Genomic DNA, 14666 nt, shown 5'->3' on the forward strand with positions numbered 1-14666 from the left:
GATTCGAAACTCCTGATATATCTAAATGTATCATCTTTTAATTAAAACTTTAACATGAATTAACCACTCAAACCAACCTTAAATATATTGATAAATTAAACTAATTGTTTTGAAAAATGGGAAAAATCACAAAAAAATTATAGTGATATTTATAAATTATCTACTAATAAAGATTAAATTTCGACTAAATAAAATATAGAAACCTCGAACTTGCTAACTAAAGATTCAACTTCTTCCTAATCGAAATGCAGTCTTCATCACATGCATTTTAATGAACACGTAGAATTTGCTGATTCACCGTTAAATCTAAACTTATTAGAATCTTAAGGTGGAGATTCAAATCATCATGAGGTTTAGATTTAATAAGGTTATATATAACGTGAAAATTTATGATCGGACTATTGTAATTGGCACCGGTATGTTTTTTACCAAAAATAATTTATGCAAAATTTATAAAAATAACACAATTTACTGAGAATACAAATAATACAATTATTGTTTTTATACTTTTATATCAATTTTGTAATTTTTTTTATTATTATTATTTATTCCAAATACTATAAAGAAAATGCCTTTATAACACATAAATCTAATTTTATACTTACTAATTACGTAAATCATATAGATAATATAATATGATTATGACATATCAACCACGTCAAATCTAATTCGACACTAAGAATTTGGTACAATAATTGCTATTGGCCCAATGTTTTAAGATTCCAATCAAATCAATAACAACATTATCATCTTAATTACAGTTACTAGCATGATTTAATATTAGTAATTAATTAAAGCTTCAAACATGGACAAAAATGGCTTCTTATTAATTAATTAATTAATGTGAGAATCTAAAATACATACAAATTGTCAACAAATTACAGATCAACATACAGCAAAAAGTGAGGATTAAGAGGATAATTTACTTGACTAATTTGCCCTCATCACTTTAGCCATCCTCCTCCTACTGAATGAAGGGCATTTCCGTAATTCTGCAATCTCCCATCATCACCCCCATTCTTTCACCTCTTCTTCTCCTCTGCATATTGACAGATCTGCCAAATTATTTCAATTTCTATACTTATTTTCCGTCAAATGAATAAAACCACGATCGCCGGAAAAGCAAGACTGTAACTAACGCAACCGGCGAGCTTCCAGGACCCAGACACGGATGACGGAGGTGGAGTGTGGAAGTAGAAAGGGAAGTAGGGCACAATTGGATTCGGAGGCGGCGGCCCAGGGTAATTATTGTAATCGGGCGGCGGGTAATTGTAATAAGAGCCACCGCCGGAACCGCTGCCTCCGCCGCCGCCGCCGCCGCCTTGAGGCGGCGGAGGCGAGGAGTAGGTGTAAGTAGAAGGTGGAGGCGGAGAGTAGTCGGTAGAATGGGATGGTGGCGGAGGGCAATTAATGGAAGCTGACGGTGGCGGCGGCGAGGGAGACGGCGGCGGAGGGGAAGGGACGGGGTTGCAACAGGTTGAGCACATTGTACATGCGATCTCGTAGAGCGTTCTTGATTTCGGGAGAGGTGAAGGATCGGCGGCGGGTAATATAGAGAGGAGAGCTAGTATAGAGAAGAGCGTTATAGCTTCCATTTCGCCGGGAAATCAAGAAAAAGGGCTCACCGGAAAATCAAGAACGAGATTCTTGGAATTTGAAGAAATTTAAGAGGAAATTGATTGGATTCTTGAGGAAGAAAGTAAGAGAGAGAGAAAGAGGGGGAGGAGGAGAGAGAGAGGGGAAAAATGGGAGTGGAGTTAAGTGAAGTCTTATCTTTGAAGCAACACCATTCATAGCCATCATCATAATAAGAATGCTAGTCTTTAAAAAAGAGAAAAGGGTTAAAAAAGGGGAGGAGCCAAAAATTCTAAAGGTTGACACCGACACGTTTTCCTTTTGAGTTTAAAAAAAATAAAAAATAAAAATAATTACTAGTGTGTAAATGAGCTGAGCCATTCGTGAGGGGTTCGGTGTTCGGCACGATAAACCTCGATCGTGTTTGACGCTATTTATAAATGAAATGAGCTTGAGTACGATGAAACTCGACTTGAAGGCTCGCGAATAGACTCGATTATAGGTTTGTGAATAAGCTCATAACTCAGTTTGATTATAATATTCATGAATACGCTCGTGAGCAAGTTTGGTTCGATTCTTTTTTTTAATAATAATATTTAGGCAAATGATATATACAGCCCTTAGGGTTGTATATAAGCATTAATTATTCACATATAACAATAAAAAAGAGAATTTTAATTCTAAAATAAGTATTTATTTGTATTGAAAATATAACAATCTATTATGAATATATGCATTTAAATATTTTAAGCATTTAAGGATCAATAAATTTTATGTATTGAAAAACTAAATGAACGCTAATAATAGAAATTTTTGGGTTTTATTTACAGCCCTAAGGGCTGTTAATATCGAAACCCTAATATTTATATAAATGGGGAAATGTAAAACAATATACTTTTGTGTAAATTTTAGTTTTGCAGATTTCGAAACTATACATAGTTTGGGTAGAGATCCTCTAGAGTTGGTGGGGTTACATGCATCTCAATCATTAATTACAAAATGATTGGATGCGATTTGATTGATCAATAAATGACTAATTAAATATTAAAATTTATCAATTAAATCACATCCATTAATATTGCAATTAATGGTTGAGATTACAATTTCACCAACTCTAGAGGCTTTTCAATTCTAGAGAATGTATTAAAAAAAGATTGATATTAATATAATTAATGAAAATAATTAACGAGTTGTTTGCGAGCGAAGTTCATGAACTAAATTAAAGAACTGATCGCGAGTAAAACTCGTGACAAGCTTGTTAACAAGCTCGCGAATACAATTTCTATTTTTTTTATTTAAGGCTTAAGGTGTTATTGAGCCCCTGTCCTATTCAAAATTTTGTCATTTGGTCTCTGATCTATTATTCGATCATATTTGGCCCATGAACTATTCCAATTGATGAAATTTCATCCAATTTAGATGGAAACTTGACAGAATCGCTCCCTCCCCTCATATGTAATGATATTTTGACATATGAGCTTGACACGTTACACATCTTGAAGTTTATTTGTCACATAAACTCTCTTATGTCAAAATAATTAATTAGATTAAAAAAAACAAATAAAAACAAATTTCTAAACTAAAATTTATCAAATTCAAATGTCAAAATATCGTCACGTGCTAATAAAATAACAATTATGTCAAGTCTCTATTTAAATTGGGTGAAATTGCACCAATTGATATAGATCATGGGTCAAATGTGACCAAATAATAGGTCAGAGGCCAAATAACAACATTTTAGATAGGTCAAAGGCATGGTTTAAGCCTTTATTTAATTATTGATTTCCAAGATTGAAATTATAATTAAAGGAAATTACAAAATACTCCTAAACAAAAATGCCCTTACAAAGAAATGGAAATTACAAAAATATCCTCGGAATAACCCGAGCCTCGATTTTGAGCTGATAAAACCGATCTGAATAAAATGTAATCTACACAAACATGTATATTCATTTTTAAACTCAAAATCTCTAACTTCTTTTTGAAGCGCAAAAATAACTTAAAATAGGTTTTATCCAATTGTTGTTATTCCTATTAGTTATCTACAGCTAGTTTGGTTCAGTTGTTAACTAATAGTTGTTGTTGTTATAGTTAGTGGATTAATTATTGATGTTTGATAAAATTGTGATGGAATGTTGATGTTAATGATATGTTTTAAATAAATTAACAAATAAATTATAATACACAAATTAATAAAAATAATTTAACTAACTAAACAAAAATTAACACTAAAAATTTATTGAAAAGAGTAAAACTTTGTTATTTCAGTATCAGTAAAAATATTATAGAGATAGGAATAACGTTAAAAAAATGTGTTTTGTGAAACTAAGAACAATAATTTTGTCAACATCAAATAAATACTAACAACTGTTCATACAAAACTTCAAAAAAGTGCATTCCGTGAAAAGCTCCTAAATACTATTATTTCTATAGAAAAAGCTAAAAATTGTTGTTGTATAAACCTACTAATATCTCTGCGAATATAACTATGTCATATAGCGCCTAAAAAATCCGAACAAACTCTCAAGAAAAGATAACACACATGGCGCCTCCTCAATGAAATAGAGTAGTACGACTAAGTATTAAGAATATTAATTCGGGATGTCTAACTAGATCCATTGAAGGATCCAGTTGTTACTACGATCACGAACCTAGCGGGTTTGAGGAATATCAAGCTCCGAAATCCATGTACATGTTTACATGTCAACATGTGACACATAGCACGCTCGCTTCTCAACTCATAATTGTTTTCTACGGTTCGATTAGAATATAAATAAAGTAATTAAGTTCAGCTCGATATATACAAGTTCATTCATTCTATCAAACTTACATTACAGTTTTTGTTTATTAATTGTGATTATCCGTTGATCTTTTTATAGATTGATTTAGGTATCAAAGTGAGTTAGCCGGACAACGACCTCCTTAAATCATATTATATTGTTTAATGGCGTGTTTGGTAGCTCTTTTTCAGACTCCTCTTTGTCTTTTCATTTCAAAAATGAGAGTTTTAGGTGTTTGGTTACTTATCTCCTATTTGCCTTATACTCCTGAAAACTAACCTTTTATAAAAGTAGAGAATCTCTGCTTCTGCTTTTTGGAACAATAAAGAACAAACAGCAAACAATAACGGCAAACAGTAGGTAAAACAAACGGACGAATAAAAAAACTTAAAAGAATAACTAAAGGCATTTAACCAATTCAAAGTTAACCTTAATTTATACTACCGACATATTCTAATTTGGAAGAGAATGGAATTTTTTTTTATATACGCCAAAGAAAAAGAGTAGAGAGTAGTGTCTTAATTTGAATACAACTCACTAACACTACGACTACTACGCGTCACTCTCATGATTATTTGTCTTTGTTTCCGTTAATACTCCTAATTCTTACAACGGGAATATACGAGGCCGTTTTCATTGCTTTAATTATTTGAATAATCAGGTTTTATAGACTTCATTTTCATTATCCAATTATTAAATAATTATTCCCTAATGCATACGCATAATATCAAATCAAACGTGTTTTTATAGAAATAATTTACAAAAATGGCCATAAAATTCCTAATAAAGTGTCAATTTTAACCTCAATATATAAAATAACATTAATTTAGTTTTAATATTTATGAAATAGTACCGATTTAATCCGGGTAAGAGAATTTGGGACTAAAATGCTACAATTTCACAAACTTTAAAATGTGAAGTTTTGTTATTCATAACAAAATTAGTATCATTTCACAAACGTTAACATTAAAATAATATTATTTGTAATGAGATTAAATTGATACTTCTTCAAAAACCTTATAACTATATGTTTATCTTTTTTGTATAAAAAGTTTGGAAATTAAAAAGATATTTTTTAATCCAAAGGCTAAAATTCCGGAAAAGTCTCAAGAATGCACATAGAAACGTATAGAATTTTCACTTGGTCAATTTGTCAGTCACAGTTAGATATGAGTTTAATAGAATTTTAGACAAATAAGCATAAATCTAATATTGATTACCCAAGTTCATTTGCTGCCAATTTTTTCTAGGAATTTTCCTATCTGGATCGTGGAATAATTTCCTTCGGATAGGGAGGGTGACAGATTTGGTATGGCTGATTGTTGTCTTTATGTTGTGGGTGTGAAGGGGATTCGTCCTTCCAGGTGCCATAAAGACAGAGAATTCTATATTCGGACCTAACACCATTCCTCATTGGACAATCGTTGGGGCAGTGGCGACATGATGTTCCTAGGGTCCTGGGTTGGCGCTACCTGATCCAGCAAGGATTCCCCTTGCATGTTTGTGCCAAGGGACAACCGGTTGTCACACCTCCTACAGGTTGATTCTCCATGATCATCCTTATACGATCCCTTGATTCGTGACCCATGTGAGCTACTATCAATGCTTCAATTTCTTCTTTGAAGGAACGGGGAGAATCATCATGTATCTCCTGAATACCAGGTTCAGTTGACTAGGTGGAGGTTCTAATAAAGAGTGGGATTGAAACCTCTTGAGTTGTAGCAGCGTTAATTCTTGTTGTGCAAGAGTTTGATCCTCTTGATGTCATTATGTTCGGGGTGCAAACACTAAAAACTTAAGAGTTCCACGCTCACCGCACCAGTTAATAACGGTCAAATGAACTTCTCATCGGAGCCGTCCATGTGAGGTGCCGTTGGAATCGCAAGGAGAATACTCTGATGCCAAAATTAGTATCGATACTAGAAATAATTTCAAAAGCATTTTAATAGAGTAAAAAAGCATAACTAGTACACCTTGGGATTGATGTATTTATATTAGATTCTGTGACCATCTTCAATACATGTCATAGTATATGAACATTTTGGTATTTAGTGCCCTTTAATGTATTTCTTGCACATGCTCCAGGTTTATCCTTTAATTTCATTAATGAATCATTAATGATACTGATTCTTGAAGTTCCTTGGAAACTGCTCTATTGTGGTTATAATGACGTATGTTCGAATATACGTTGCCTATGTTGGATGGCGTATGTCCGAATATACGTTTCCCATGTTAGATGGCGTACGTCTAATCCTTGCGTATCCAGCCTTCAGCCACATTACCATACTTTGTACGAATAAATCCTTTTATCTGCAGTTTTTATTATTTTACCCCAAAAATAATATGAGGATGTTATCACAATTCAAAGTTAACCATAATTTATAGTACTACCGACATATTCTAATTTGCATGAGAATGGAAATTTTCTTTTATATACGCCAAATAATATAAAGAGTAGAGTGTCTTAATTTCAACACAACTCACTAACACTACGCGTCACTCTCATAATTATTGTCATTGTTTCTGTTAATAGTCGTAATTCTTACAACGGGAATATACGATGTCGTTTTTATTGGTATAATTATTTGAATAATCAGGTTTTAGACTTCATTTTCATTATCCAATTATTAAATAATTATTCCGTATGTCATTAAATATCAAACTGTTTTTATTGGAATAAGTTACCAAAATGGTCACAAATTTTTTAATAATACATATAAAATAATATTAATTTAGTTTTAATATTTGTGAAATATACCCATTTAATTTCGAGTAACAAAATTGGGGCTAAAATGGTATAATTTCATAAACCAACGTCAAGTTTCATTATCCATAATAAAATTTGTATCTCTGCTCCTATTGTACTCGAGTTGGCAGTTTCCACCGTCAGTCTAGGGTTGAGTCTTGAGATTTGACACATTTCACAAACGTCGATATTAAAATAATATTATTTTTTTAGTAAGATTAAATTGATACTTGTTCAAAAACTTTATGACTATATTAATACTTTATTCTTTTTTGGCTTAATACATCATTTACTTCTGAACTTGTTCAAAAAGGTTGATAGGTCCCTAAACTTTCAAAGCGTTCCGATAGCTACCTGAACTTGCACGAAATATTCAGTTAGCCTCCCAAACTTGCGTAAAATGCAATCAATTGATCACTCAGTCGTAAAAAAGTAAGTTAAATGCGGAAGATTTATCGTACGAGTCTTAAAAAAAAGTAAAATTACCAAAATTGGGGTATGCAGTTCTAATATTAGAAAAGACAAGTTGTATAGTTGAGCAAGTAATAACTCCATCTTTAATTTATTTTTTAATTATGTAATAACATTCTAAGATGTGTGGAATACATCTTTCGCATTTAACTTACTTTTTTTTTTGCAACCGAGTGATCAATTGATTACATTTTACGCAAGTTCAAGGGGCTAACTGAATATTTTGTACGAGTTGAGGAGGCTATCGGAACACTTTAAAAGTTCAGGAGGTCAATCAAGCTTTTTGGACAAGTTCAGGAATCAAATGATGTATTAAGCCTTCTTTTTTATATAAAAGTTTAGAAATTAAAAAGATATTTTTTAATCCAAAGCCCAAAATTCTGGAAAAGTCTCAAGAATACACATAAAAACGTATAACTTACTCGGTAATTTTCACTTTTATCAGCCACGGTTAGATTTGGGTTTAATAGAATTTTAGACGAATAAACATGAATTTAATATTGACTAACCAAATTCATTTGTTGAATCACTGTTAAAGTAAAAATCAATCACTTACTATTGCTTCATCTGTAGACTATGGTTACTCTAAATTTAAAAGTTACCTTAATTGATTAAAATAAATTACTATATGTTCAACGCATGCGTCATTTGTGACTAATAATTTGATAAAACATGACATGTTTTTTTTTTTTGAAATAAAATAAAACATGACATGTTAATTAATTAAATATTATTTTATTTGTGTAATTTAATGGATAATAGTATAAAAAATAAGAGTTATTAATAAAAATGAATAGAATGTATTTTAGTTTGTTTTTTATAAATTTAGTATAAATTAATCATTTTATTTTCTTAACACGTGTTATTTGTTTAATGTGACAAATAATATAGAACCATGAAGTAATATATAATTAAATAATTAAATATTTTCAGTTATCTATTTATATAAACTTCTAGATCCTATTAGTTATCAATTTAGATAAATTTATAGCAAAATATTTATATAGAGTAAAAAAACAAAAGGGTATGGAGGTTTGGAAGAGGTACAAAAAGGGAGGGGGCAGAGTCGTAAACGATGGGCTGGACTAGGAGAGCAGGTGTTCATACGTGGAATATGTGAAACCGTTGAAATCTTAATGACGTGGCAATATAGAGACGTAAACAATACGCATACTTCCACATGGTGTTCGCTCTTCTTTTCCATGAACATGAGCCCTAACCTACTTCTACTTGCTTGGAATTTTCTTCAAACATTAAGGTAAAAATATATCAACCATTTTAAAAAGCAATTTTATTTTTAACGTCTAAAATAGTATAATTTTAATTTTAATATTGGAAGCTAAAAGTTTTTTACCTCTAAAAATTGATAAATTAAGTCAATTTCAAATATTATTATAAAATACAGATATTTTTATTCTCTATTCTACACCAACTACATAACAATTCGTTGTAAAAAGAATCTCATATATTTTATAATTTGATAATAGAATTGGAGATTAATATTTATAAATTCGGTTACTGTTAATGAGTATGAGATGTCCTAAATGTTATTAGGTTGATTCATGATCTTGACGCAATGGTTGCATTCCTTTGACTGCAAGGGGTTGTTGGTGGAATAAATGAGCTAGGACCATAGCCTTTGGACCGAATCTCACCTTTGGGCTCATATCCTTTATCAGAATTATCCACACTTTCAGGTCATCGAGTCGAGTCACTGTGTGTGAGCGTCTTTAGAGGAGACTTGGCTCTGTTAGGATGCGTTGAAGTCTAGGATAGTGTGGGGTCTTTGCTCCTAGTGTTCTACGTGTGGCATGTTTTAACTTTTTGTCGGCTGATCTATATTGTCATTATGATGCAAGAATATATCATTGAATGATTCTTAGACGTGGGAAGTCATAATCGCCTGCTAGTGACAACAAATCTGTATTTTTATCTGAAAGTAGTAACTAAAAGCTCATCTTCCTTCTTGCTCCCTTCATCTATTTGTTTATCCCACACTTTTTAGTGTTTTTTCCTTCGTCAGTATTTTTATTACAGTTGAAACTCATACATCTCATCAGATTTTTCTTCGTCTGCATTTGTCAGCTATAACTCGTTCATTTACACTTTTTTCTGGGTTTAACAATAATGAAAGCATATTATCTTATACGTAGATCATTTGATCTACGAGTTTGCACCAATAGAAATGATTCAGATTCGATTCGCCGGAAGAAACTAAATGATGAAAGATCGCTTTGCAGCTACTTTCATTCAGATTTGAATTTATAAGAAGTATGCAATTTATCATCTTTTTTTTTTTGTTTTAGTTCTACTTTTTATGGCTTTCATTATTCTATGTGATCTTTTTCTTTCTTTCGTGGATCTTGTGTACTGGCTACAACCTGTATTTTTATGGGATTTATTTTGTTCTTGTTGTATTTTATTTCTCTAATGAAATGAAATATGTTTTTCTATAGAAAAAATAGACAAAGTCTTAAAAAAAACTCATGTGCTTTTATTTTTTGTTATCAAACTGGTACTTATATTTTTTTTGGTCAAACGGCATATGAGGTTTTCGTTTGGCTAAAAAAGATAATTGTTTAGTTTGACACTATAAAAATGATTTTAAGGACTTTAAAATATAAAATTCCAAGGCTTAAAGTTGTTTAGTATCACTTTTACTACAAACAACAACAACAACAATAAAGTTTTAGTCCCAAAATGATTCGTGGTCGGATAACATGTACTGTCATACAATACCGTGAAATCAAGTTTACTATGGAACAATATTTTTATTTTCCAAAATCATTATTTTTGAAGCATTCTCTCTCTAAATCCCCTCTAAATTAAAAATTTGAAAAATTAAAGTTGTTTAAAATATTATCTAGTCTTTAAACTTTTCAATTTTGAGATCTTCAACTCTAATTTTAATTTTAAATTTTTTGTTTTTAGTAAAACAAAAAAACCAAACCGTCGCAAATAAAAACCTTAACCACGTTTAGATACAGATACTAGTTTGACAAAACATGAATGCATATTTTTTTTTTAACTTCACCAAAAAAACTAGATATTATTATTATTATTATTATTATTATTATTATTATTATTATTATTTGAGAAATGATAATATGAAAATTACAAAAACTATATAAAAAAAACACGTGATGTAAATTATTATAATATCCTCGACCATATTCTGTGTAAATTTCACCACGTGTGATAGTAATGAAGCATGCAAGAATTCAAATTTGAGCTGTCTCACTGTCAACTGAGCAATATAAAATTCATTTTCAAACCGTGTTGCTTTTTTTTTCTTTAATTGTTTCTCAAATTAATATTTTTTTAGAAAATTAATATATATTTTTTAGTTGCAATAGAATAAATAATAAAATTATTAAAGTATAAGTTAATGTAATTGTTAGAGTATAAATCAATGTAATTAATGAATAACATACCTAAGACTGTTGAAGGGCTGTTAGGGCATGCTTAGGCTGCTAGTAGGGTCAGTATGTGTCACGATCCATCCCACGGACCGTGACCGGCACTAGGGAATGGGTAAGCTCAAGCTACCGGAACCCGTAGCAAGCCTTAATATAATATACAATCAACCTTACCAATAGTCTTAACATAATTTAATATTAAAACCTTCGATAAGAAACACACACATAATCCTCAAACTGGTATTGCGGTCTAAAATATAAATTTTTAACATAATTCTTAAATAGTCATACATAGTAAGATAGTGTGCTGCCCGAAGAAAGAAATTAGGCTGCAACAGACTTCTAGTCACCTGAAAAATTAAAGGAGTCAAACCTTCCATAGTGAATTAATTATATGCAATGCATGAGTAATTTAACATTTATGTCACACACAATAATAATAATCATAATATATAATATAAGTGATCACACAATATGCTTTTCATAAAATTGTCTTATAAATAAATAGATAAGTGGTTTAATACGTGTGTTGGGCCCTAAACCTCAATACTCGATCTAATAATCCACCAATAATCACCATTTCACTCATATCCAATAACTGGGGGACCGAGAATAACTCAACTGACCACACGCCCAGTTAGCTGGAGGACTGAGAATAACTCAACCGATTCCGTACTCAGCCTCACTTAAATCCAAAATCCATATATCACATAGCCCGAGAATATCGCAACCGAGCTTATCCATATATCACAACATTCACAATATTAGTATCATCAATATCCAATAACCCGATAGTACCTGTGCGCACAAGGTCCTGATACCGCTCACCAGGAAGCATGTCCATAACACGTATTTATCCATAAATAATTACATATAAATTATTATAAACAATAAGACGCTTTTATAAGTAAAAATAGTACTTTTTACTTGAAATATCATGAAATCATTTATTATGAATGCAAATGCTAAATTAAAAATGCATAACATATAATTAACTCACAAATTGCTCCTAGCTGACTGTCCTAGTTTTCAGGTACTGCTCCTCCTCCTACCAATTGAGTATCTAAAAGAGATAATATTATTTTTAGAATTTATATATGTTTAGGGAAATATTAAAATTTATTTTGTCTCGTTTTACAGACTGTCTATCGAAAATTCGGCAGAGTCTCCCCTATAAAACGAACATCCTCCTAGTAATAACTAGGGTCAACCCTGCAATAAAATACACTTCTATATTAAAAAATATCCAAAGTCCAAACCGAGACTCCATAGACTGTAATTTATCAACTCGGTTGGACATCAATCATCCAACAGTTCCATAACTGTCAGTAATCCCAATACTTTACTCCCAAAATTACTCATCATCAAACAACATATAAACATATATACTTATAATCCATTTTCATAATATCTATATCAATTCAATTAACTAACCAATAATCTTATGAGCATAATTTGTCCAATCTCCCTTCAACCTTTATTTTTAAAATTATATATTCTGAATTTTTATTTAATGAGAATCCAAAAATTATTTTTAACCCAACTTAATTATTTTCTTTAATTTCACCCAACTATATACTTTTGTAATTTATAGAGACTAAACGGTAAGGAATTTGGCCAAAGTCCAAGAATTAATGTTGCTCCAAATAATATTTAGAACATTCTGAAGTTAAACAAACAATTTTTCTGCACTTATTTCGTATGTCACCGGAAAATATCACCGGTGTTCGGGATCCGCCTATCGGAAAAATTAAAGTCGATTGTTTTGAGAAATTAATTATACCAATTTGTTCCTTATGATTCCAAGAGTTTAGAATGAGTCTCAAAACACCCAAAATCGACCGGAAAATTAAACTTTGGTTAGATTTCTTACTTTTTCCGGTGTAGCTCCGATTACACCTCAAAACTCCTTGCATGCATCAAAATCTAGTGTATCCATAGGTAAATCGACCCCCTGAGTCCATTTTTGGTGTTAGAATTGCAAAATAATGAATATAGAACCGAGAAATAGAGAGAACAACAAAAGTGACGAATTTTCTCTCTCCAAACGATTTTTAAAAACTCAAAATCTCACAATGAAACTTACATGCACTTGTAGCTGGAGTTGAGAGCTTCGTTTCGGTATAAAGAAAGCTAAAAACGGTGAAGAAATGAGGAAGAATGGAGTTGGAGAAGAATGGAAATGGAAAATGGTATGAATGTTGGAATACGGATGGAAGAAGAAGATGATCCCGTGTTTCATCTTTTTATTTTCCTGATTAGTGGCTAAAGTTTAGTTTGGTCCTCTCACTTTTATTATCTTTTAAATTCTCCCAAAAGTAATTATATTTTAGCTTTAACTCCTTCTAATTAATTCAATTTAGCAACTAGTTTAAATATATAAATTAGGGTATTACAGTATGTCTCCTTGACTGTAGGAGTAATATCAGGAGCTACTACTTGTATATATATCTGTGTATTGTTCCCAAGTAAAATATATCAATGTAGCATCTTACTCTATATGGTATCCCATGGATTTCTCTGTATTTTCATGGCCTGTTACATGGTATCAGAGCCTAAGGTCTAAGGTTTCTGAATTCTTTTTTCTGGGTAGTATTTCCAGAGTTGTGAAGTATTTCCAGAGTTGTGTTTCTGCAAGGATTCAATATTTTCTGGGTAGTATTTCCCAGGGTTCAATATTTTTTGGGTAGTATTTCCCAGGGTTCAATAATTTCTAGGTAGTATTTCCCAGGGTTCCATTTCTGTCAAGAGCTTGGGTCTCTTGAATACTCACTATTGGGACATCATTCTATCTCACCACCCCTCTGGTTCATCCTATCCGCTTCCGATCGTCGTTTCCTCACATTCCGGCCACCCGGTGTTGTCGTCGCTGTAAGAAAAGTTCTCCTTACATGGGATCAAAGCCTTGTTTCGGCTTCTCTCTTGGGTTTCTGGATTAAGATTCCAGAATTTGTTTTCTGCCCTGTGAGCAGAATTTGTGGGTTTGTAATTTTGGGTTGTTTCTTTTAGCATTTCTGTCTGCCTTGTGAGCAGAGTCTAATTTCACCTCAACGGATTGTCGTTGTTCCTTTTCTGCTATCGTTGTCTCTCTGTTTCCGACCTGTCTGTTCGGTTAGTTTTTCGGTGAATCTCCTTTTATGCAATTACGTTGCTGGCAGCCTCTTACGGGTTGCTTCGACTGAGTTTTGCTCGTCTGTTTCCTACGAAGTTTGATGTTCCTCTGGCGTCTCTCCTGTTCGATCTGTTCTTCTAGGTTGTATCTCCCGAATTATGTTTTTATATTCCAAAGTATCTTGAGTTTCTTGTTTTGAGTTGTATCGTCTTAAGATTATATTATAAGTATCTATAACAAGCTGAGCATGATTAAAATCCATGCTCCAGCTTGAGGGGGAGTGTTAGAGTATAAGTCAATGTAATTGTTAGAGTATAAGTCAATGTAATTAATGAATAACATGCCTAAGGCTACTGAAGGGCTGTTGGGGCATGCTTAGACTGCTAGTAGGGCCAGTATGTCTTCTTGACTGTAGGAGTAATATCAGGAGCTACTACTTGTATATATATCTGTGTGTTGTTCCCAAGTAAAATATATCAATGTAGCATCTTACTCTACATGGTATCCCACAGATTTCTCTGTATTTTCATGTTCTGTTACAAAAATAATTAGCAAAAAAAAGC

At 31.8% G+C, this 14666-nt stretch overlaps 1 protein-coding gene and 1 long non-coding RNA gene across 3 annotated transcripts; both read right to left on the minus strand.

Annotated features, from left to right (window-relative positions):
* Positions 1-806: 806 nt before the first annotated feature.
* On the minus strand, positions 807-1808 carry LOC136220037 (leucine-rich repeat extensin-like protein 6). The gene has a single exon (XM_066007702.1). The coding sequence runs from the start codon at positions 1593-1595 to the stop codon at positions 1092-1094; it is 504 nt and encodes a 167-aa protein (XP_065863774.1). The 5' UTR covers positions 1596-1808; the 3' UTR covers positions 807-1091.
* A 9295-nt stretch (positions 1809-11103) lies between these two features.
* On the minus strand, positions 11104-13186 carry LOC136216970 (uncharacterized). 2 transcript variants are annotated; one of them, XR_010683418.1, is made up of 4 exons: positions 13078-13186; positions 12865-12945; positions 11992-12054; positions 11104-11341 (listed from the first exon to the last, which is right to left on the minus strand). It is a non-coding gene; the product is annotated as an uncharacterized lncRNA (long non-coding RNA). The 2 variants fall into 2 exon arrangements; XR_010683419.1 differs by having other exon boundaries at positions 11992-12203.
* Between the last annotated feature and the right edge of the window lie 1480 nt (positions 13187-14666).

The sequence above is a fragment of the Euphorbia lathyris genome, chromosome 2 (assembly GCF_963576675.1).
Source record: "Euphorbia lathyris chromosome 2, ddEupLath1.1, whole genome shotgun sequence".
NCBI lineage: Eukaryota > Viridiplantae > Streptophyta > Magnoliopsida > Malpighiales > Euphorbiaceae > Euphorbia > Euphorbia lathyris.

Coding starts and splice junctions, on each gene's coding strand:
- LOC136220037 (XM_066007702.1), bottom strand. CDS start 1,595: ATGGAAGCTATAACGCTCTTCTCTATACTAGCTCTCCTCTCTATATTA.